General features: G+C 37.4%; 1 protein-coding gene across 7 annotated transcripts in view; it reads right to left on the minus strand.

Annotated features, from left to right (window-relative positions):
* NPAS3 (neuronal PAS domain protein 3) overlaps positions 1–24,133 on the minus strand; it is a 597,300-nt gene that overhangs the window by 10,138 nt on the left and 563,029 nt on the right. For all 7 annotated transcript variants that reach the window (XM_074542694.1, XM_074542697.1, XM_074542696.1 and 4 more), the window contains 3 exons: positions 20,666–20,859; positions 15,896–16,002; positions 202–349 (listed from right to left, as the gene is read on the minus strand). In XM_074542694.1, coding sequence (XP_074398795.1) covers positions 202–349; positions 15,896–16,002; positions 20,666–20,859 — 449 coding nt within the window. The remainder of the gene's footprint in view (positions 1–201; positions 350–15,895; positions 16,003–20,665; positions 20,860–24,133) is intronic.

Here is a 24,133-nt window from a genome sequence, read left to right on the forward strand (position 1 = left end):
AATTCAAGAATATTCTCATGTGCAGAGATACGACAGATGCCTCAATAACTATAACAAAATGGCACGGCTTTTGACAAGGACTACATGAAAAGTTCTTCTTAACTTTCTCTGTTAGGCTGTTGTTTTATCCTAGACCTCTCACTGACAGGGACAAGCAACAGAGACAGCAGCTGAAGTGAGAGAAGTGACTGGGAGACCTACCTAAGGAGGTAATTGACCCAAATGATATTCTTCTCACTTGCGTTCTTGGCGTTGACAGCTATGGTTGCACTAGATTGTATCCAGATATAACCTCCGTTCTTCTGCATCCAGCGGTAATACTTTGTTACACACTGACCCTTATTCAGCACTGACAGGAAAATACAAACAAAACACAAGCAAGATAGAGTACGTGTTAGAATTGTGGTAAAATGACCTTCATTGTACAACGTGACACAAGTATAAGCAGAAGATACTTGGCTTCTTTTGGATTTAATGCCAGTGAGACGACAAACAGGATCTGAAGTTCAGTATAACTAGCATTTTACAAGTTTTAAAGTATAATTTTAATCTACTTTTGGAAACTCCAGTGGAAGAAGAAAAGCAAAAAAACCTACAAATCTCTAAGGTTCTCAGAATACTCTTTGCTGTGTGGACATTTCCAATGCACTCAATGTCAAACTGTAAAAAAAGAAAAGGAAAAAAGAGGCAAATTTATATGTGATTTATTCATAGCTTCTAGGTAGACCTCTTTGAGATTCTGGATATTTGAAAGGTTTGGGAAGATACTCTACCCCTGCTGCTTTGATCATTTCTCCTCATTGCAGGCGATATCAACCACTGAACTTATACATCTGTTTCTTTGATCTTGTCAAACAGAATTTACAGTTCTCACATGAACCAAATCTCCACTGGTCAGTGCGGGAAAAGTCTTTGGAGAATTTACTTTCTACCAGAGCAAAGTAAATCCACCAACAGGCTGAGAAAGAGGCCTAGGGGAGGCACAGAATGGCTTGGTTAGAGCCAAAGAGTGACAGCCGTCTTGGATGCTTGAAATATGCTAGGAAACAGAAAGAAGTAAAAGCAATCAGTAATGTGAAACGGTGCTGGTTGATGCTCACAGCAAGACAGCTTAAAAATACAGATGTTTAAAGTAATACCTCAGCCAAAATATTGCCAAGTTGAAACGGATTTGTTTTGTATCTGATTCCTCCGCGTCAGGAGAAGGGAATGAAAGGCAAAGCTTTCGGTGGAAGGCAGCAGAACGCTTTTACAAAACCCGTAAAGTACACAAAGTCTCGCAGGGCCGCTGCCGGAGCCCTTTCCCTGCCCGCCTGCCTCCCCATTCCCGCAAAGCTTCCTGCACTAGAGGGCAGTGTGCCTTCACAGTCTCCGCCGGCTTTTGTCATGTCCTTGTCTCCGTCTGCGAAAATGAAAAACCTCTAACTGCTGTAATAAATTTGGCTAAATTAGCTGCTAAATGGTTATCTCAAGTAATATGTATTTGCATTAATCATCTTGCTCTAAACCAGAACAAGCCAGAGTCCTAAAGACGTAGTAAATTCATATTGTCCATTTAATTACGGCTAATAAGTGCTTCATATACAATAGTTTCATGAAGTACATTTTCTTTTTTTTTCTTTTTTCCTTTTCCTTTTCTTTTTTCTTTTTCTTTCTTCCTTTCTTTTTTTTTTTTTTTTTTTTTTTTTTTTTTTTTTTTTTGTTGAGAGAAAAGAAAAAAGTCACTTTGGAAAAGGATAAGTATTTAAGGCAGCTAAAGTTCCTACCATAAATGTGACAAATGACACTTTGGAGCTTTCAAGTTAATCAAGTGTCTATACTCCCAATTATACATGTGAATGTATCTATATCTAAATCTGTGTACAGCAGATATCTACAGAAAAAAGATGTTTACAAAGGCAGCCATACAAACAGCGATGTTTCCTTACCTTGGAGGTATCCTCCAATCCCCACTTCAATTTTTCAACTACTAGAGAAAAACATGCATGTAAAATAATGCCATGTAAAGTGAATGTGAAGTGCAAGTTATGTTTAGCTCTAATATAAACAAATATTTGTATCTGGGTCTTATTGTTTTTAAGCAGACTCTAGTGAACTAAGTTTGGTCCTGGCAGACATCAATATTTCCCTAAATTTTTACTTTTGTATTTCAAGCTCTAAATATTCCACTATGATAATTCATTGTCTACAAAACCTCATTATACAGCAGAATAAAGATAAAACTTGAACAACTGACTACCCAGCATTTCTGTCAAACCAATGTTGTAAGCCACTTTAGAAAACAATCTCACATAAATTAGCCCAAGTTTATCAGTTAGGAAGAATAAGGGAAGAAAAGCATTGCTGTAAGTTTTGATTATGGTAAGCATTTCCATTTCAGTAAAACAGGACATTCAAAATACTTGGCTTACAGCTGAGTGTAAAACTGATGTGCACACAAGTGTGGAGTGATACTCTCTCTCTTCTGGAAACATGAATACCCACAGATGAGTGCAGGAACTAGTAAAATCTATCTGCACTTGTACCTACTAAATACATTTGTGTCTTCCTTGGAACAGTTTTTAACTAAGGAGTTTACCATGCTACACAGATGCCAAAGGACAACTGTCCACATACACATTTGAAAATCAAAGTACCAGGTGAGTCACTAGGCAGTGGCTGAAGGGCACACTGCAGTTATTCATAGTGACAGTCATAAGGTCCCAGATTCTCCAGCTCTTTGGTCATCCTAGACAATTCCTCCATCCTTCAGTAACTTATACACTGGTTGTTGCACCACTGGAAAAGTCTGTGTCATGGACTGAACACAGCATTCATTTCAGAGCTATGGAAAAGAGGAAAAGATGCCTGCTTTCTTGAGAATGAGAATTTTGTGCATCAGAGCTATATACAAACCATCTGCACTCAGAGTTCAGGCTCCCAAGCACAAAGAATACATCCAAAGAATGTTTGAAATACTGTATTAAAAATGAACTTTCTGTGAAGTTCATCTACCTGCAAATTCCCACTCTATTTTTGGCCAGCTTAGATATACTACCAGATACACAGAATTTTCCTTGCTGCATCTGTCTAAAGCACATTTCATATAAGAGATTTGTGGCCCATGCTCTAAAGGAAGTCCCATGATTCAATATAAAAATTCTCTCTATAAAGAGATTCTTCGGCAGGCAAGCTGCACTGTGCTGCTAAATCTGGTTGTTACCTCCTGTGAGAGTGCACTAGGCACCCCCAATTCAGTTCAGAAAATTCCCAGCATGCCTTGAAAAGAAATTTCTAAATGTGATGAAAGAAAATGATAATGAAAAAAAATTTGAATTGTTTTCTAATTTACAGTATTCTTTAACTGCTGGCATTGCCAACCTGCAACTTTGAAATTAGATGAGCATTTTGAGGCAAAAAAAAGCAATTAGAAGGAGGCAACAGGGAAGGAAATTTATCCAGTTTATTGTTAACTAGTTTTACTGCGTAAAGCCCACTTTCATTTCAAAGATCTTCAGTTTTCAGGTACTCTCCATTAAGAGAGTTCCTGATTTTGAGAAGAAATGAAAGCAAAGAATCACTCTACTCAGCTCTAATTGTGAAGATATGTTTTCTAACTAGCAACAGACCACGCATTTCAGTTTAGCATAAACTGAATGTAAATGTAATGCCAGGTAGATTACATCCTGAATTGCCAGGATGTTATGTTTTCAGGCAAATCCCTCACTCACTGAGCAGTGCAAATCATTTTATATTTCTATTTGTGTTATACATGGAGTACTCAGTATGGCAGACAAGGTGAGTGAGACTTGTGACCAGATTGGTGGGATGGCTCATGCGATGGGATTAAGCATGATTGGGTTGTATATATATATATATATATATATATATATATATATATATATATATACACACACACGCTCACATATGGAGACATATACACAAACCCTTTAATCAAAGGGACTAACTGAGGGTTAATGTTTTAAAATTGGTGACATTTATGTCAGCTGCACAGACATATTCCCTAAAATGGTGGATGGTAAACCTGATTAAAATTTGCTGAAATGTTACCTAGTTCCTCAATTTGAATTCAGTGGTTGGCATGCAAGAAGCGCACAGTATGTCATGGTAAGAAATAAAAAAAAACCCTCACTTATTTCTCAAAGTATGAATATATTGCTGTGTACACAGTTCCCAACAGAGGGATTTCAGTTTTCCTTGGTAGCTTTGTGCACAGCAATATTCTTGTAGCGGCAGAATGAAGGAGGGGGAAAAAGAAGAAACAGTCAGTGTTCTTTGCAGGAACCTATTTCTGTTAGAAAATTAAAATAAATCAGTACAAGTTTGTCTTCAGAAATATGGTTACAAATAGAAAAAGAACATAGTTTCTTCCTGTAAGGCTGTTCTGAGAAATCAAAGCCAAAGCTTCTAAATAGTGAGTTGTGTTTTAAAAGAAGGAAGTAGCTTAATTCAGTTTGAAGAGGAGATGAAGAAATTGTGTATCAAAAGCAGTCTTTTAGCAAAGTCTCTTACAAAAGGACATTTTACTCATGTGCATATGCATTTAAAAGCTACACTATATTGCGTATTCAGGTAAGTATTGAGTAAATAGGAAATGATGAGATCATCTTACATATTCACACAGCTTCACAAAGAGGCTCTTTATAATTGGTGAAAATATTGAGGTTACATCTGCCGTGCTATTCACCCTTCTCCTTGAAATACCTTTATCAATGACTGGATGGTATTGATACTGAACTCCTCTCATGGTAAACTTATAAGAATATTTTTAATTTACTGCACGAGGTTGAAATTGCTGTACTTAATGCTACAGTCAGATACTTAGCTGCAGCCACAAGTACTCTTTCTACATTCACAAAACTGGCAGACGAAACATGAAAAGGAATACTGACTCTTTAATCTCCACTTCTCCACCTAAGGCCCAAGGCAAGCTGACAGGGTAACTTCGTTCTGGAAACAGAAGGGTTTTTATTTTTTTTAATTCTGGATTACTTTTTCTTCTGCTTTTGAAAACTGTGGGCTATAGGGGAATGAACCTCGCATAGACTTAAAACAAGAACAAGTTTCTTTATCTGAAAAGTTACAGTCCTTGATGCTTACAGGAAGGTCATTTTCAAACCCCACAGGAAAAATAGCATCACAGCCAGAAAGAGTGCATTAAGTGCCTTACTTGCCTGTAACAGAGACAGTTGTCCATTTATAATAGCTCTGAGGATCAAGTGAGTCTTTGATGTTGTAAGGACTTTCCTATAGATTTTGCAATTAGTGAGCTAGATGTTTAAAATAGTGGGTATCCACTATTTTAGCAATGAAAAATATTTAGCAATGTTAAATGATGCTTGGTACAGAATCAGGAGCTAGATGATAGGAGACCTGTAGACATGTGGTGAGGAATCATAAGTCAGGTATGAAACTCTCCACAAACAACTCTATTTTGGATCTACTGCGTGGGGTAGAGGGAGGAGGAGGGGACGTAAGCCTGGACAGTGTGTGAATGCATTGTCTGCCTGGTGGGCCAAAAGCAAGGCCTTCAGAGCAGATTGCTTGGTAAAGAATGCCAGCTTCCCATCCCAAGAGTCCCCCTGGGCAATGCTGCTCTACCTCTCTCCATTGCACACAGCTCCTCACCAGCCCTGTCTGACTTACTGCATCTCAACAGAGTTCTTCTAAAGAAAATTCCAAAAATGAGAACTGCTTTAAGAAAATGCTGGTGAGGCTTTAGAAAGCTGTGTTTTATTCACAGCACACAACGGTAGAAAGCCCTGAGTGCTGGACAGAGAACATCTTTTTTAGCATAGGGTAGAAAGCAATCTATCGTGTCAGTACCACTGACTGAGACCTGGCTGCCTCTGTGATATCAGAGAGTAATAGTTGCAGGTTTATAAACATAAATTCATTTTTTCCTACCATAAGCGGGAAGTAGCAGATCAGGTTCATGAAAGAAAACTGTACTTCACTGATATTCAAACTCCAACCGAACTTCTTCATTCACCTGGGTATTCTTTTAGGCATCTACAGTCACTCTAAAAATGCTAAGTATGGCAATCGATTGCTTACTTTAAAATCTGAAATACTGTTTAATCTTCCAGTGTAGGGATGTTACACACATAAATACGTGATAAATTAGGCAAAATTAAGTATCAACAACCTTTCAGGAAAAATAAAGAGCCTTAATTAAGCATTTAGAAAAATTTGAAACCTTAAGAATGTTTGAAAACTGAGCAACACTTTTCCTGCCTCTTTGCACCAAAGCAAATGTTAAAAGCGGTCTGAGTCAAACTATTAAAAAATGTGAATTCACATCAGGATCAAAGTTTGTAACTTGCCAAATACAGTGAGGAAGGCCTTGCATGCTGCATGTGAAAATTATCTCAGATTAAGACCAGGAAGATGTTTTGTTAAAAATCAATTCTATTTTATCAGTTTACATGACATCAGTTCACAGTAGCAGTGCAAATTTATTAAAACCAAGCAAAGACACAAAAATTAGTGTTTCCCAGCACCATGGAAATCTTAATCTCCTACTTGAACAGCAGAGACACTTTTCTCTCCCCCTTCTTTTTGGGATTATTATAATATACCATTTTCCCATGGCCCAATGTTTGAAATGGCAACTTTATAATTATGCATAACCTTGAATATTAACAAGACTATATAATTCTAGGTAAAATGTTTATTTCAAAATGTTATGTAGGTATTGATCAAATGGAATGCAATGTATTGCTAGAGGCATTATTCAATGGAAGCTTATGGCATGCATATTAGAATACTGCTCTGTGGTTTCTATAGATAAAATTGATGTAAGTAAATGATATAAGTTTATTTTATGACAGACTGGATTGAAAAATGAGCAGCAGATTTTTCTACCTAGGATTCTCTAGGCTTTCTTGTCTTTTCTTAACTTTTTTCCCCCTCATGATTTGTCTCTCTCCCCATGACTTCAACCCTGCCATAAAGTGATTTTCTTCTGTTAATATTGAAACGGTCATTTAGAAACCCAAGCCTGCTTTGAACACCAACTTCAGACAGAACTTCCATTATCATTAATGAACTCTCTGTTCAAACTGTAGGGGAAAATGAAATCCCAGATCCAAATTTTGCCCTTAGCTACTAAAACTCTACATCAGAGGAGAAATTTGGCCTTGCTTGCTCAAGAAACTGAAATCTGTCCTCCATCTCTCCACTAACATTAATGTCCATCATACAACAACCTATGTAAGATTAATGATTTTAGAATATAACCCTTTCCATGCCAATGTATCTGTGGACTATACATAACAACATCTCCCAAAAATAGGGAAAAGAGACTGAAGATTTATGGAAGCAGATTGGCAGCAATATTAATTTTATCTTTGAATTACCTATGTTAAAAATGGTCTGTTTCATGGGATGGGATCCCTTTAAACATGCTTTCATTTCTGGAATAAGAGTCCCTGTTTGGGTGTTTGGGCTGAGTGAAATGAGTGATTTCCTCAGGCTGATCTCTAGAGGAAAGGCACCCAGAGCACAGTGTCATGGTGGTATGGCACAGCTGAATGTTCAAACTCCCTCTAACCAGCACAGAGATGGCGATGCCATCTCATATCTGACAGCAGATGTTTTTGAAATTTACTGTCCCTTTATACCACATGACTTGTAAAAAGTAAAAAACACCCAAAGATTTACAGCTTTCCACAGACCTTAATAAGATAGTTTAGTGCTAACCCCCCCACAGAAAACCCAAACAACACTAACACAACTTTGTAAAATAAAAATAAAAGAACTTTGGAATAATTATGCACTTTGTGATCTCAGAAACAATACTTAGCAACATATGGACATTGAGTTAAAAGGCTTCAGGTGTTTTGAAGGATATTCCCAAAGGACTGAAGTAAATTCCTGTACCAGCCCACCCACTTTATAGGTTATCAGGCATCAATACCAACATGGACCCACCACATGAAGCATGGATGGCAAAGCTTCAGGGGTTTTATGCAGGTTCTTTCAAACGAGTGCTAATAAGACCTGCTGCCACACATTTGATATGTGCTACAAAGTTTACTGATACTGTTTTCCTATCCTTACAGCCTTGAAAACTGTCTCCCTTAGACACACAAGGTCAGCAGTCCAGATCTTTGAAAAAGAAGAGAAATAGCCCACAGCACTAACAGGTTTCTAAAAATCCTGGAAAATTCCGCAACAACTCCATCATACCTTCATAGTCACATTTTAGGATGGGGTATTTCACAGCCTAGTAAACGACAAAAAAATCCTTAATCCATTCTTGGATTTTCAGTGGGGTGACACTGATTTAGACTATAAGGTGATGGAAACTTCTGGTAATCTTGGAGACGCCCTCAACAGTGAAGGTAGAAAGGTATGTGACGGAAGTACCTTTGTCCTTTTTTAAAATGCCATGCATTTACATCCTCTAGCAAAAACCACAGAAATAGCTTGGTGGACAGAATGAAGGTGAAGCTGCTGGATGTGTACCATAATGTCATTTATTCCCATGGCTTTGCAATTAAACATACGCTTCTGCAATTTGTCACAAGAATAATATCAAAATCTAAATTCTTTTTTGGGGTAGGAAATTTTGAGCACAAAAAAAAAAAAAAAACAACTTTAAAAAGACCCCAGAAAGTTATTAACAGAGAATCAGGAAAACACAGAGGTTACCAGCAGAAGTCAGAGCACAACCTTCACTTTATAACCCCTTAATGCAGCATGTATTTATACAGCTGGTATTATGTACACTTCTAAGGTCAAAATAGGAGATTTTGGGTGCAAATTTCAACTAACTATGAGCTATGGAAGACACAATTGAAAGCCTACAAACTGAAATGGGAATGTACTAAATCAGTATTGTATTAGCTTTAATTTGAAAATAAAATAGCATCAGGAATTAAGTTAAAGGGTTATTGATGCAAACAATATCTGAAGCATCTTGCAGAATAACTGTATATTGCTAAGCTACAAAAGGCAAAATTCTGCAACTAGGTTTAGCAGCTAATGATTTGAACAGCCTAAAGATTTATCTTTGTAGAGTTTTCTGGTTTGTTTACTATCCCAAAGATCGGATTCTCCTGATAAACACTTATTTATTTTACATTCAGAAAACATTTGTCTAATAGAAAAAAATTTGCAGGTTTTTGAAATATCACAAAGATTGAAAATTTTGTGGGATTAAAAATGATTTCTGAGTATTTTTATGGTTAATGGATAATTAAGCCACCAAATATTACAATAGTAACAACTGCTCTCTACACATAAAAATGTAAGCATCACCTGTGAAGATATGAGCCAGCCATGAGTTAATAGTGTATAAAACAAGGGTACAAGGCACACATAATTGCATACTGCAGACTATTGTTCCCCTTCTTTTAAAGTATCTGGCTTTGTTCAAAAACACAGACAAGGAAATAAGGCTAGACAGACCAATATCTCATGTAACCCAAAGAAGAATTTGCAGGAGCAAACACAACATCTTCAGGATTTCAAAGCATGGCTAAAAGACATGACAATACACACTCTTGGGTAGTAACCTTAAGATTCATTAGGACTGAAAAACAAACACCAGGCATGTGCTAAAACCAAAGTCCATGATCCTTTTTTGCCTTGTATGAAAAAAAAAAAAATTCTTTACATGCTTCCATTTCTTCCAGTTTCTTATCTCCTGTTCCCTCAATTTGCTATATCTCCACCAGCTCCAGCCAAAAGGACTAAAGTGTGCCAGTGTCCAACACGGAAATCTTTGCAGGTCTATACTATGGACACAGAGAAAGATTGTGCAGGTAGTCAGACAAGCACTTCTGCAATACTTTGAAAACAACATACACTAGGCTGTCACCAGGGTGCCAGTTGGGCTTAGTTTAAGAAATAGCTAAACCCCTGACATTCTATCAGTCTAATTTAGAATCAATCTTGCTTTCCATCGATGATAATAAACTTGTACAAACATGAGATTCATTTGTATATTTTAGCATTTTATTTCAGTCCTGGAATGTAAAACCTGACATTGGAATCAGTTTGATTTTTTTGGTTATTGAAGATATTAAGCACTACAAGAGCATTGAAATTTCGATCTGATTAGGATAAAAATTCCTCAGGATCAAAACACTTCTTTTTTTCCCCCTACAGTTTTACTAATTGTGAGCTACTTGACATTGCAGAGTTATTCCACAGCATGATAGCAAAATATGTGAAGTATTTTACTGTTAGAAATTATCAACTCATTCTATTTGTTTTTCATGTGTTTGAGGTTATTAAGAGAATAAAAAATTATAACTGATGTGCATAAGTTAAAAGGGTTAGTTCAACTACAGCTGGTAGGCTAAACCACTAAGCAATATTTTGTAGAGCAATAGATTTTTTTCTACTGAACATACATAAAAGAAATCATGAATATATAACTGATTTAAAAGCAGACTGAGGGGGTAATATCCCTTGAAAAATAGGGGAGCCATGAAAAAGGTGAATGTGGAATAGTTTATTTTCAGAAAGACTGGATTATTCTAACCACTGGAAACCAGATAAAGTAGATGAGAGGGAGTGCTACCAAACATACTCATCAGAGACCTTTGCTTTATGGGAAATGAACTGCCCTGGCTCACTGTTGCTGAGGAATTGTATTTCTTATAGCTGTAAATCAAATCCTGAAGAAAGAGGATGATATTTTCTAAGCAATAGCTGACGACAACAGTATCTTTCTTGTCAGAGCCAGGTTTCTGAATTCAGACCTCAATTAGGATTTCAAAATGAAAAAGCACATATTATATACCAATACCAATTGGTATGTACTTGTGACAGTGTTCTTGCAAACAATATATTAATTTTGAAATGATGGCATGTTATCATATATTTGCCCAAAAGTAAATTTATGGTTGCCTTCAGAGATCTGGACTTTCTTCCTTGCTGCTTTCTTAATGACCTTTATTGAAGAGCAATATCAAAAACTTGGTGTTCAATGAAGACCATTAATTTTTTAGAATTAAATAGAAGATACATACTCCTGCTGCATTTGACATCCCCTCATTCCTAGCATGAAATGAACTTCTTAAAAAAGCTGTTACACACTTCTGAATTCTAACAGTGTCAAAAAAAGGGAAGTACATGCACAGCATGTACTCCTGAGAGCAGCAATGGCCCTTGCTGCGCTCTATAGAGAGTGCTAAGATCTGATACAACAGTAATTTTACTGATCTGCATGATTTCTGGTGTTGATTTGACATCAGATGTATCCTGCTAGCTTTAAGGTCAGGTATTTTTGTCACTAATGTCATAAGAACAAGGCCAGTTCTACTTATGCAGGGATTCATGGCTTGGTGAAAGTGTTTGAACTGCCCTATGCTTGACACCCACTTCTGTCCTGCAATGCTTTTATGCGGTGGTGAGTAAACAGAGAGGATCCTGTCACCTTCCCCATTCTTACAAGTGGTAAAGTAGAACTGGGCCATGAGGGGTCTTTCTAGGCTTTTAGTTCTATATGCATAACTATGAAACACAAAACATTCAATTACAACTCTTTCATGGCACGTAACCCAGTGAAGAGCTCTGTCACAGAACGAGGATTAGAGACTGTATCTGTGCCAGGGTACAGCCAGACCTGTAATTTTTGAGCGTTTGGATTGAAACAAAAGTTGTTGCAGCTTAGCCAGTTTCTGTGCATTAGCTGAGCCAACAGCTGGGTCATGATACTGGATGTGCACAGGCTGTTAGACTAGAGAACATTTTAATTATGATCTCTGTGAGAGAGACTTGATTTATGCAATGATTCTACCAGCAATTTGTTAAACAACCATTGTGAAGATGAACAGATAAGAAGATTCCCAAACTCCTGAAGCCATGTACCATTTTAAAACAGGAAAGAGCTTAATAAGGTAGAATTGTAACACCAAAATTTGGCTGAGAGATTTGTGAAAAAGCGTGATCATTCAAAGTTTGAATGAAACAGAAGAGAAACAATTGCCATAAACTTTTTTTTTCTGCTTGGAAAAAAATTATGCTTCAATAGCTTATGTTATCATGCCATGTATTATGGTGTTGCTATAAATGCAGGCAGAGTATGAATGTTGTTTTATTAATTCAAAAGGGATTCAAGGCATAACTTACATAAATCTCTTAATAGAAATTTTGAACCTAATGGAATTTTTTGCTATTTACTTCATCGGGCTCAGAATTTTAGTCCACAAAATTGCTTTTTTATGGCATAATGCCTATGTCCATTGAAGCCAATGAAAGCTTTTCCAGTGACCACAACTGACCTTTCATTAGGGCAGTAGCTCCTTTACAAAAGCCTGTTGTCACTGCTATAGTCTTGCAGACCTTCTTCACAATTGTACTTGTTATGGTCGCATTCCTGAAACTGCTTTTGTCTTCTTTTATCTGAGATAGAGTTAACAAGGCCTGCTTTTCTAAGTTTCTAATGGGCTGCTATGATCTAAAGCCATCAATAGCCCTCTTCATTTTTTTTCCTGTGTGATTTTGTGCAATGTTTTTTTCTTTGCTTGTTTTTCTCTTTGATATTTTTGAATATCTTGGATGAGAGGGCAGGGTATAGTGGTCTTACTTTTCCCTTATGATATGTTGTCAGTAAATAGGCAGAATAGCAGTTTCACTTATGTTTCTTTTACCTTTAAATCTACAATTGCAATTTGGATTTCTTCTTGTTTTAATCATTACAAATTATTTTATTTCCTGTAAAAATAAACCAAGATTTTTGGTTGCATTCTCCATCAAACATAACCTATTCAGTTTGCTACTTTCTCAAGTCCTGCTTCTTTGTTTTCTCCCCAGTGTTTTCTATCCATTACTTTAGCTTCCAAGTCCTCTTCAAAATATTGCACAAATCTGCTTTTTCTTTTTGGTTGTTTTTGTTTTTGTTTTTTTTTTTTCCCATTGTGATCTCAAGCAGTTATTTCCTATGTAGTAGTGGTAAATATCCCCTTCTCTCTGTTTTGGGGAGGTAGTTCTGCTGGGTTCCACCTTCCACAGCCAGTGTTTGCCAGCTCATGAATTTTAGCTCTAATTCTAGTTTTACTAAACCATGAAGATTTTCTCCTTCTGGTTTGGTTTGAATTTGATTTTATAGGATTGGCAAGTTGCTATGAAGTATTTTGGGGTTCTACAATTTTTTTTATCTTGGTTTCTGTACAATTTTTATTGTCAACTGCTATAAGTTGAACATCTCTCTGGGCAAAGATATGAACAATGTTGGCTTCTGCAGAACTTATGTACTTCCCCAGTTATTCCCAAGACTAATTAAAACTTGAAAGTCTTTCATAAAGAGCATGAGTTTGAACACGAAAAGACAAAGGCAAAGCCCTGTATCTGGGATGGATGGATTCCCTGCTGTGTTACAGGACTGGGACTGACTGGCTGGGTTGCTGCTGTGTGAAAAGGGACCTGGGGGTCCTGCTGGACACGATGCTAAGCATGAATCAGCAGGGCTGTACTGAAAAGTGCACAGCCAGCAGAGCACAGAAAGTCCTCATCCCCCTTCACTCATCACTCTTTAAACTGCATCTGGAATCTAATTTTAGGCTCCTACCATAGGAAATATATTGATAAACTTCAGTGAGCTGAGAAGAGGTCTGTCAAGATCCCCAGGGGCTGGTGTATTTGCTCTGTGAGGAAAGGCTGTGGAACCAGGCTTGTTTAGCCTGAAGATGAGGTGACTTCAGGGGAACCTAGCAGCATATCTGCAAGCAGGGTACTGCAAACATGGAGCCAGGAGCTGCACCATCAAAATAGGGAAATTCCAACTGGATAGGAGGGAAAAAAACACCCCCAAAATCACAATGAGGATACCTGACACTTATTAAGATAATTGGAACAGGTTACTCAGAGAAGTTGTTGAGAATCTGAAGTTTTTCAACATCAACTACACAAAGTGCTAAAAAATTTGCTTCGAATTAGTATTGATCTTGGGTTTTTTTCTGTTTTTTTTTTGAGTATTAGGTGGAACTAGATGATATCCCAGAGTTCCTTCCAACCTAAATGATTCTATGAGCATCTTGTTCCTATAAGGCAAGAACACAAATATACATAAAAGATGTAACCAGCCCTGTCTATTGAAAAGAAACAACTAGCCTGGCAAGAATAATTATGCTATAGCCACACAGCCAAGTTTGTGAGCCCTGCTATGCTGGATGTTGATAGTGGGAGAAATCTCTGTGTTTGTAAAGTTTGCAATCCAATCAGCTAAACTGGACATACAGTGAGAGCAGGAATACAGTAAGTTGATTTTCTTGAAGTCATTCCTGTCTTCAGGGTCTCTTGAGTCCTAGTCCAGTGCTTATATACTGGACCATACTACAGTCATACTCTCTGCATAGATCTTGAAATTTTCTGAAGATGAATGTTTCATAAAACATATCCTATTTGAGAGAGAAGTGCTCATGCAGAAGATTAAGGTCTTTTTCAAATGGGATGTTCATCTATGCCAGGTGGTATGGGAAATCTGAGTCATAAATATCTTTTATTTCCTTGGTCAGATAGTGCAGTGAAAGTGCAACTTGTCAGTTTTGACTTCCAGTTTCAAGAGTACCAAGAATTTGAGTTTCTGAATTTGTTCCTTCATTTCTCAGCAACTGACATATTCTCCTGGTTATTAAATGCTTAAAATTTAAATGACACAAAAGTATTTTGTTTATCCCTTTGGATAGTTGATTTTTTTTTTCTGCAGAAACATATCTAATTTGATTTTATGCCAAACACATTTTACATTCTAGAAACTTTTGTAATCTTTACACAGCCTAATACTGCTGTTGGCTGCCATATGTTACAGAAGCTGTCCCTATTCTCCTGCTTTCCGATCAGTTATATTCCTATTTTCCCTTGCACATCATGCACGGTAATTTGGGATGGAACATTTTTTTCTGCTTTCTATTGTAGTCATATGGTTTTGTAAAATCTAATTAAATGTGGCTGCATTTGGGCTGCTGCCCTTTTTTAGGAAATGTTAGTAGGACATGATGCAGGGGGAGCGGAGTTATTCAAATCTGTGACTCTGAATTTAAGAAGCAGTTTGCAGATCATCTTCTGGATTAAGAAAAACACCAAAGTCAATCATAAATGCAGTCAGTCACTGAAACTTCCAAAGGATTATCTGGCTTCACTGCAGGCACAGATAAATTAGAGATTATGGGCATAAGTCTTTTTTCGCACAAGGGTAAATCAGGAGCCCCATCACTGAAGTCAACAGATCTCAACAAGAAAAGAATTAGGCCCTATGGCTTTTAGTAAGAGGAATACAAAGAGTTTAATTACAAGGAATCATGCTGAACCTCCCTTCCCCCATACACAGACACTGCACATGTTCTCTGGTAAGGTTTGTCTCTTGCAGCATTTTTGTACTTCTGTTATCCCCATCCCAGTCAGATACTCCCAGTGTGCATACAACAGGGACTTAGATGCTGTAAGGATGGGGGCACTTAGATATTGACACATGGAGTGGTGAAAGCATTAGCAGGGCTGTAGCTCAGTTCTGTATGAAAAAACCTGGTGAAATCCCAATTATGCTGCAGTTTTTTGTCCTCTGTGTTATGATTCTGAAAAACCCAAAATCCTTAAAGAGGAGGAGTTCCTATTCTGTGCCAGGGAGGGAGTTTCTCATGTAAGCAATGCCTCTTTAAGGATTAAAATAATGCATAGCACATGTAAATTAACAGCTGCTGGAAATTCAAGTAATACAAATATAATGCTTTATTTCCACATATTTAAATGGTCTTATATGTCTATAAAAAGACTGGAAAATAAATCACACAAAGAATTACATTTAAACCATCCTCTGTGAAAACCTCTGACCAAAAAAAAAGCAGGTGTAAGATGAAGATCCCAGTTGTGGAACATAAATAATAGTTTAGGAGCAATCAGCTGTTGTACCAGATAATTTGACAAAAATGGAAGTACTTACAGTCTAAGTGACTATGTCTAATGCCTTCCACATCTTCAGCATGAATGAAGTGGTAACATCTCTTTCCTACAATATCTACAGGGGTCAGATCCATGTAATCACTAATCCTAAAAAGGAAAAAAAAACATAAAGCCTATAATTCAAGAAAGAAAAGAACAAAAGAATTGTCAAATGACTCAGAAAGTTAAATCTGCTAAAAAGTTTTTTCAGCATTATATCATTTGAATGGAATATCTGTACAAATGAGACAAGGCCTTAGAGGAAAAAAAAAGAAAAAAATCTTTTAAAAGAAACCTAGAAATTATTTTATCTATTTAACTAAGTGGAAAATTAAATTCTAGTGCATATTCTCCATGCAGCATAACACCAGAACAATATAATTCCATGAAATTGTAAAGCATTAGTGACAATCCAAAATCCTCATTAAAAGACTAAGATGATTCAAGGTTACATAATAAAGTAGAAATATGTTATGTTTATACCAAATGATTAGAGACACATTTCATTTCAACAGATTGGTCTTCTATTGGGTATATTCATGAAAAAGCTCTTCAACCATTTCTTGGCACCAAGTCCAAACTCATATTTCAAGGGACATAATTTAAATGCTGAGACACACAGATGCCTCAGGGTGTTATCTTTTTTAGTCTAATTCATTTGGGAGCTCAGCTTTCACTCTGGGTCCTTTCAACTGGGACTTTGTTGTTTATTGCACATAGAAACTTTAAAATCTATTCTGCAGACCTTTGTGTGCGTGTGTCTGTGTGTGTGTCTGTGCACTTGTGTCTGTGTGCATGTGTAAACTCACATCGTGGAGAGTCAAGGGGTCAACCTCCTTAAACACAGTACAGACATTTAAAAGAAAATTGGAAAATGCCCCACTCAAGCAAGAGTTTGAAACTATGTCTGTTTTCTAGACATAGGATACTTTTTTTAGGGTTTGAAATAATCTGCAATGATTGCGGTACATTCTGTGATAAAATCAGGTAGAGGAAATCCCACCCTGCCAGCCTGGTAGAAAGGGGCAATCTCTAGGCAAGCCACTACCCTGTGGTCCTATAAAACATATGCATAGGCTTGTGTTTGAGCAGATCAATGGTTCCAATGACTTACAGGACTGAAATTTAAAGGTAGGTATATGGTACAGTGTTTTGCTGAATTTGCTGCATTTGCTGAAATTATGCATTAGGCTTGAGGTTTGCTACACAAGACTGCTTCTGAAGGATCTACTGACAACCACCATCATGGCCAACAAGCCAAACCTCTGCCATGTGCTAATTTCTTTTTGGGCACATATTAGCAGATGTAGTATCACAGTCCACATTAAACTGGCTATTGTCTCTTTCCAAATGGTCTTCAATCCTCAACAGCTGAAAACACACGGACTGATCATGCACTGTAGCATCAGCCTCTCATTTTGCTTTTAGTTATTTATCACCATCTGAGATGATATTTCCTCTGCAGGTGCTTTTCTCACTCCACTAACTAATAAAGAAATCCCAGATTATCTTACATGGTGAATCTTATATAACAAAAATCCTACATTTGCAAAATAGACACAGATTAACATACCGCATTTTAGGCAACAAAATTTTATGTCCATATTTCACACTCTCTAAAAAAAATATGATTTTTTAGGAATAGCCAGTATTCTAGCTAACAGATCTTGTCTCAGAGGGAAGCTAATGTCTGGCTAGTTTGTGCACTGAGTCCAGGATTATGAAGGAGATCTCTTCATTCTGAGGAAAGTAACAAGATGCACCCAAAGACTTGAGTAATGTCATTCCTGCTCACTGCTGTTTCAAGCAGGCAACCACTTGGAAAAGTAGGAGTACTATTGATCTCACCCCTGCTGATCCAATGGTCCACTGTGAGCATTCATTTCAGTTAAGTGGCATGGCTTCTGCTCCACACTCCCTGCAGCTGCCAGTAACTCCCCATTGCTCCATAAATAGTGCTTACAGCTTGCCCAGCATGGATCCATTTTTCTCTGTTTTCATCAATGTTGTGCTTGCTTTACTGTGGCACCGCAAAGAATTTCATAGCTGCCCGCAAGTGCCAGGAGTCAAGCTCATATATTCAGGGTGGGATACTTATCTCCTTTTCTATAATCCCAGAAGAGAGATCCCAATGTCCCTGACTCAGAGAACAGCCTTGGCAAACACCCAGATAATTAATCTGACAGCTTTAATCAGCTGTTCTGTTAATTCCTTCCCATCTTCTGTTTTTTTTTTTTTTGTTCATTTATGCAGTTTTTACAGTCATATTCTGCACTGTAGCTGCTGTGAAATCCAAGTCCTGTCATTCTTATTTCATTTTAGATGAGTGGAAATCCTGCTGCATCAGTGAGACCACATTCACCTCCCAGCACTGGCAGAAGTATTTCTACTATTTGAAACTAGCTTTATAAAATATTTTGAACAGATTTTTAACAATGACACAGGGGCTTAAAGTGGAATTATTGTAGCATGCATTCAAGTACCACTATATGCATTCTGCATTACCACGAGATAAAATCCGTAACAAATAAGGAAAAGTTGCTTTATAATGCTGTCTTCAGATAAAAAATTGAAAAACATTAATAAACTCAAGACTTTCTTGCTGTCTTCCCACAGTTTACCATGTCTTATCAGCCCTTCCTATGTGATTACCAATCATTGCATATCACCTGATGAATTTTACAGTTTTTAGTGATGTCTTTCTCAGGCATTTGGAAGTTTTATTGCTACATGAGTATAAAGGGATGGTTTGAGAAAAATGTTTAATTAAAAAAACCCCCACATATACAATTTAGGGCTCATAAAAATGTCAAACTCACAGCAGAGAAAGCATAAATCATCCTAATTTGGCCTAAAAGTTCATATCATTCTTGACCTGATGGAACAGTTCATTTTTCACATCTATTTGATTCCTGGCTTTTTTTTATGGAGGTTGCCAATAAAGGCAGCAGTAAGTGCAGGTGATTTTGTTAAAAGGGAATTTGTTCATTAGGAACTGGATAGATACCAGCAACTCACTTCACAGAGGCCTTTGAAAAACTCTACAGTGGTAGCAGCTTTCCATTACTACCTAGGTAGGTCACAGTGAAATCAAAGACTTAGGGAAAAGTTTTGTTCTAGATCCTATTCCTAACTCCCAAAGCTCTTTTGCCAGCATCTGGATAGTCACTGGCTAGAGTCTCAGGCAAAAAGCCCAAGCTTTAATGCCATTGTCCACTTTTTCTGTGACTTTGTGCAAACCACTTTCCATGAAGCAGTTTTTCCAAGTTTAAAAATGAGAATAATATATTCACTTTTAGACAATGATCTGGAAGTATACATGAAGTGTTCTCTCTAATAGCCAAGTAGTATTTTAAAAAGTATTCCAGCAGTGCAGCAATGTGGCAGCAAAGACAACCTCATAATTGAAATCCAATAATATTTTAAGTTGTTTAAGATCCTGATTCAACAAAACAGTTGAGTATCCTTTTTAATAAAAGTTTATACTGATGTGCTATCCTGATCACAGGTATTCCACTATAATTGAGCAATTATGATTGTTCATATCAGAGTTTCCAGCCATCGTTGCTGTCACAAGAAAAGCTTGCAGTAGCCACCTTGTTTCTTCCACTTTTTGATGATGTCCCCTTCACAAAATTTATTTTGGCTGCATTACCTTCATTCTTCCTTTCCAACCTTTTCCCTATACCTTGGACTTCCATCAAAGGATCCAAACTTACTACGTGTAATTTCCTTCTCAGATATTTTCACTCTGAATACCTATTCCCTCTGAAAAATCAAATATTTTGATTTTTCAAAATCAGGACTCTGAGGTCTTAATGGTTTTGATCAGCCCCTCTGCTTCCCAGCTCTCCCCCCACCCCAGGCACGGCCCAGGCCCCCATGGCAGCTCCATGGCAGTCAGTGCCCAGCTCCTCACAACCCTGCCTGGTCATTGGCCCTCCTGTCCCGACCCCAGCTCTTTCCACTGCCTGTCCTCAGGAGATGCCCAATGCCAGGGGCTGGAGCTGCCCCTGTGCCCCAGCTCCCCTCTGGGCTGGCAGATGGGCCCTGGCTGCCATGTCCTGCCCTCACAGGTTGCTGTGCAGAGCACCCAGCACCACAGACACCCAGCCCCCAGGGAGCAGGAGCTGAATTTAAATCCTCTCTTTCCCCTTCCCAGATCACTCATCACTATCACACAGAACACAGCCTCCCCCAACCAACTCTTCATCACCTGTTCCCATTTCACTGCTGCCTTTCCCAGTATGCCCTTAACCAATTTTATTCTACAGTTTTCCCACCTCTAACTGCAACAGATCCCACCTCTCTAGCCTACTATCTAGGCCATCTGTGCTTCCGTTCCATTAAACACCGAGCATGATAGCTGTAATCTGCAAATTAGTTCAAAAATGGAAAACTTTAAAACTTCAGACCAAAAAACTTGTGGAGGGGAGGATGGAGGAGCATAAGGACAGGCATACAGGTCAGACCAACGTCTGTCTAGTCCCAAATCTTGCCTGTAAGAGGGACGGTGAAAGACTGTAAAAAGCAGAGAAAACTTAGAGGAATATTTCCTGGTGTATCTTCCCTTATTCTACAAGACATCCTGCAAATTACAGTTTTAAATTTACCTTTTATCTTTTTAGAATGTAATGAAAATGAAGGTAGCAATGATGAGAGTGAATTCAGTGTTCTCCTACACCACCAAGATGACATTGCAAAAGTCAAAAACTTCAAAACTTCTTGCCAAGCCCATGGAACAAAGAAGTAAAGGATCTAAAAGCCGTACCTATTTTCACAGTAAATGATATTGAGGTCCATATTCACACGAGTGACAAACATGTGGCAGTCAATCCTGACTTCATTAATTGTAGGAGGTGGCAAAGCATGAGCAACAACAACAAGTCCCATGATTTGGCTGGGCACTGTCCGTCCATGTGACAGCGACACTCTCAGACGTAACCGGCCTGTTATATGAATCACCTGGAAAACAAAACCAATAAAAAATACCAATGAATTTTGAGTGCAGCTGTGACATCAGTTTCTTTTAAAGGATAATTTTACTGTTCCCCATAGATTACTTAACACTGCCTAAAATTGTACCAGCTAACTGCCAGTATCATTGTTAAGCTTATTAATATTGGCTGTCAAGATGCCCTATATGTCCTCATGGAAAAAAAAAACATAACAGGAAAATGCTTCACATTCATCAAATAAAAACCTAACAACCCAACAACCTGTGGTGTTGATTTTTGCTGTGGTGTTTGTTACACAAAGAAAGAAGACAACAGCAATGAAGTAGAAATTAAATAAAAAAGAGAGTTAGATAAAACTGAAATAATGAAGCTGAAAATTAATAAAGTAACCATTTTATAGTATTTGGAAATTGAATATGATATAAGAAAGACCAGCAGTTTGGAAACATAATGAATTTCATTGAGTTGATAGTCACCTACACCATGGAAACACTGTTCAATTCCTTGAATTTCTTCTTTGTGGTTGGCAAATTGAGAAGCAACTGCCTACAGGTGATCTGTGAGCTCAGGTGCAGGATGGTCTTTCTTCATCCACATTAAAACATTTAAAGAGTTGGTAGATGTGTAATGCCTTTGCCTAGTGCACCAGGCATGCATGGAGAGCTCTGGGGGTGGTGGTTTTCTTCCATAAGCACAAGGTAATACCAGAAGATGCTCAGATGCAATAGCATCCATAAGAACTGCATCCCCCTTCTAAGAGCACTGCCTGAAATAGAAAACTGAAACTCTGGGAATTACTCACCACTTCCAGTTTCACTCCTTCAGGAGTTCTGTGTATAAATAAAGGGGTTGTTTTATCCAGTAAAATAATATAAATACAGAATATCGAAATGAAAATGCAAACTGCAGTTCCTGTAGTCATGGATAAGAGATGCACAGGAATTGGCAGTTGCTGGCTGCCACAGATTTTCATCCTCAGAATGTAGTATATCATCAACATCAAGAGAACACTTCCAGGAGATGAGGGCCCCTTTTCTGTCATCCCAGACTCCCTACCCAGAGGTCAACAGAGAAATTGGTTGATTCCTGGGTCACAGGAGGAGGTGACAAAAATGTGGTAATAATTGTACTGATACTCATCTCACAAAGATAGAAGACAAGCCCTTTACTTCTGATCTGAGATTGATAGTAGAAAGTGAGAGAGAAGAAAATTTGTAATTTTTAAGATTGCAAATCACAAAGTGCATCCAAATTAAAATCCAATTAATGCTAGTAAATCTGTGATGTAAGACTTGAAATTTGTTTCTTTTTTTTTTTTATCTAATCATTGAAACATCTCCTTTCACCACTATTTCACATTTTGAGCCTAGGCAGTGTGGTGAATCTGAATGAGGAAAGTGATTAGCTGCTGTGTATGGCCATTTCAGTTACAGGTTTCTGACCACCCATGTTTAAAGTAACTATTGCCTAAACTCACACTTAATGCACCTTTCAAGGGCAAACTATTCTATGAATATATGAAAAAGTTCCTAAAGGCAAAGATGCAAAAACAGCATTTCAAACCCACTTTAATTATTTCTTTTTCTTAAAACCTCATTAACTAATAAGAAATAGCTAAAAGAAATAGGATTAACTTCACAGGAGGGACAGTAATAGTATATTTTGCTCCTTCGAGCTAGGCTTGCATATACATCTCCTTTTTATCATTATCTGTCTCTTTATCATGCAGTTTCAGCTTATTGAAAAACTCAAATCTGTAAATGCTTGGAAAAATGCTGATGGATAACTGGTAAAATTGTGAAAATTTATCTTATCCTGAACGTGCTATGCAAAAGTATAATTTTTCTGTTGTTTTTTTCGTATGAGTCCTTATGCTAATATGTTTGAAGTTGGCATGAACACTTCAGGGAATTTTTAAGCTATATCACATATATATATATCTTTGTATTTTTCTAAACCTTCATGTCATTTGCAGCTAAATATCAAAATGATTTGTTTTTGAACAACTGTCTATTCAGGCAGTACCTCACTTTTTTCCCAATACTTCATCTGAAATATACTTCAGATGTAGTATTGCCCAAGAGACAGTTCCAAACCTGCTAGGACCACCATATATTAACATTGTTGAATTTCAAGAGAATTTGCTTCCAGATACAAATTATTTAGCATGTTCCTAATTCCACCATGGACCAAAACATGTTCACAATTCCCATATGAAGTAAAATTTTAGGGGTCAGCACTCAATTTCATTCTGATTCTCTACACTGGGAAAGGTACAGCAAACTACCCACCAGTTGCAGTGCCTGTGTGCCTCTATTCTGTATTTCCATGCCTGAAATCCTCTTCTATGACAACATTAGTCAAATGCACCAAGTGGGAAAATATAATTGGTAGTAAAAAACAATTCTAACTGTCATGACCTTGTCTATATTGTGAGTATTGCCACTTTTAACACTGGTTCATTTGAACTGGGATTAGGGGTGATAGGAATTATAGGGTCAATTATCTCCTGTAGCTAAAATTAATCTCTTTATAATTCAATCCCACAGCACTAGTCTATCATATCCTAAAGCAGTATTATGACTTTAATGAAGCTAAATTGCAACAATAAACTATTTTATGAAGGACAATACTTGGCTCCAGATGTAAATATATAGTTAGAATTTGCTAGGAATTTCCTGAAAATAAAAAGTAAACACAGCTCTTCTGTGCAGTTGCCTTTATAAATGCTTCCTTCTGAAAAGTTAGTCCTAATCAATCTTTAAACACTATCTTCTTTCTACTAATGCCTTATGAATAGACAGGCACATTTAGATGTCACAGCAAGAGAAGACAGTGATACTGTGTTCTGTCTATTTCAAAAAGGTGGGTGAATACTCCTGATCACAGGATCATCAGAAACTTTGTATGTCAAGAGCTGTACAGATTTCCCCATAATTTCTTCATCCACCTTCAGAATTAAATTAATTACAAGACTCCTTTTTTATGTTGCTGTGAGCTGGACTGGGTTAACTGTCCAGAAATTTCTTGCTTACAAACTGTTTATTAGTAGGTGTAACTATGATTTTATGATTCATACTACAGAAGCCCAGGGAAGTCTTATGGTTGAAATAAGCCATGTGACTTGATCGAGACCAGAATTTTGCTCATTCTGATCTATATTATTGCTTGTAGTACAACCTTGGATAGGCAGGTGGGTGAAAAAAAAGCATTTTGCAAAACCAAAACTTTAAACACTGAGAAATTAAAATAACACATATACTGTAAAGACGTAATGCTGA

Source organism: Zonotrichia albicollis, chromosome 6 (assembly GCF_047830755.1).
Source record: "Zonotrichia albicollis isolate bZonAlb1 chromosome 6, bZonAlb1.hap1, whole genome shotgun sequence".
Lineage (NCBI taxonomy): Eukaryota > Metazoa > Chordata > Aves > Passeriformes > Passerellidae > Zonotrichia > Zonotrichia albicollis.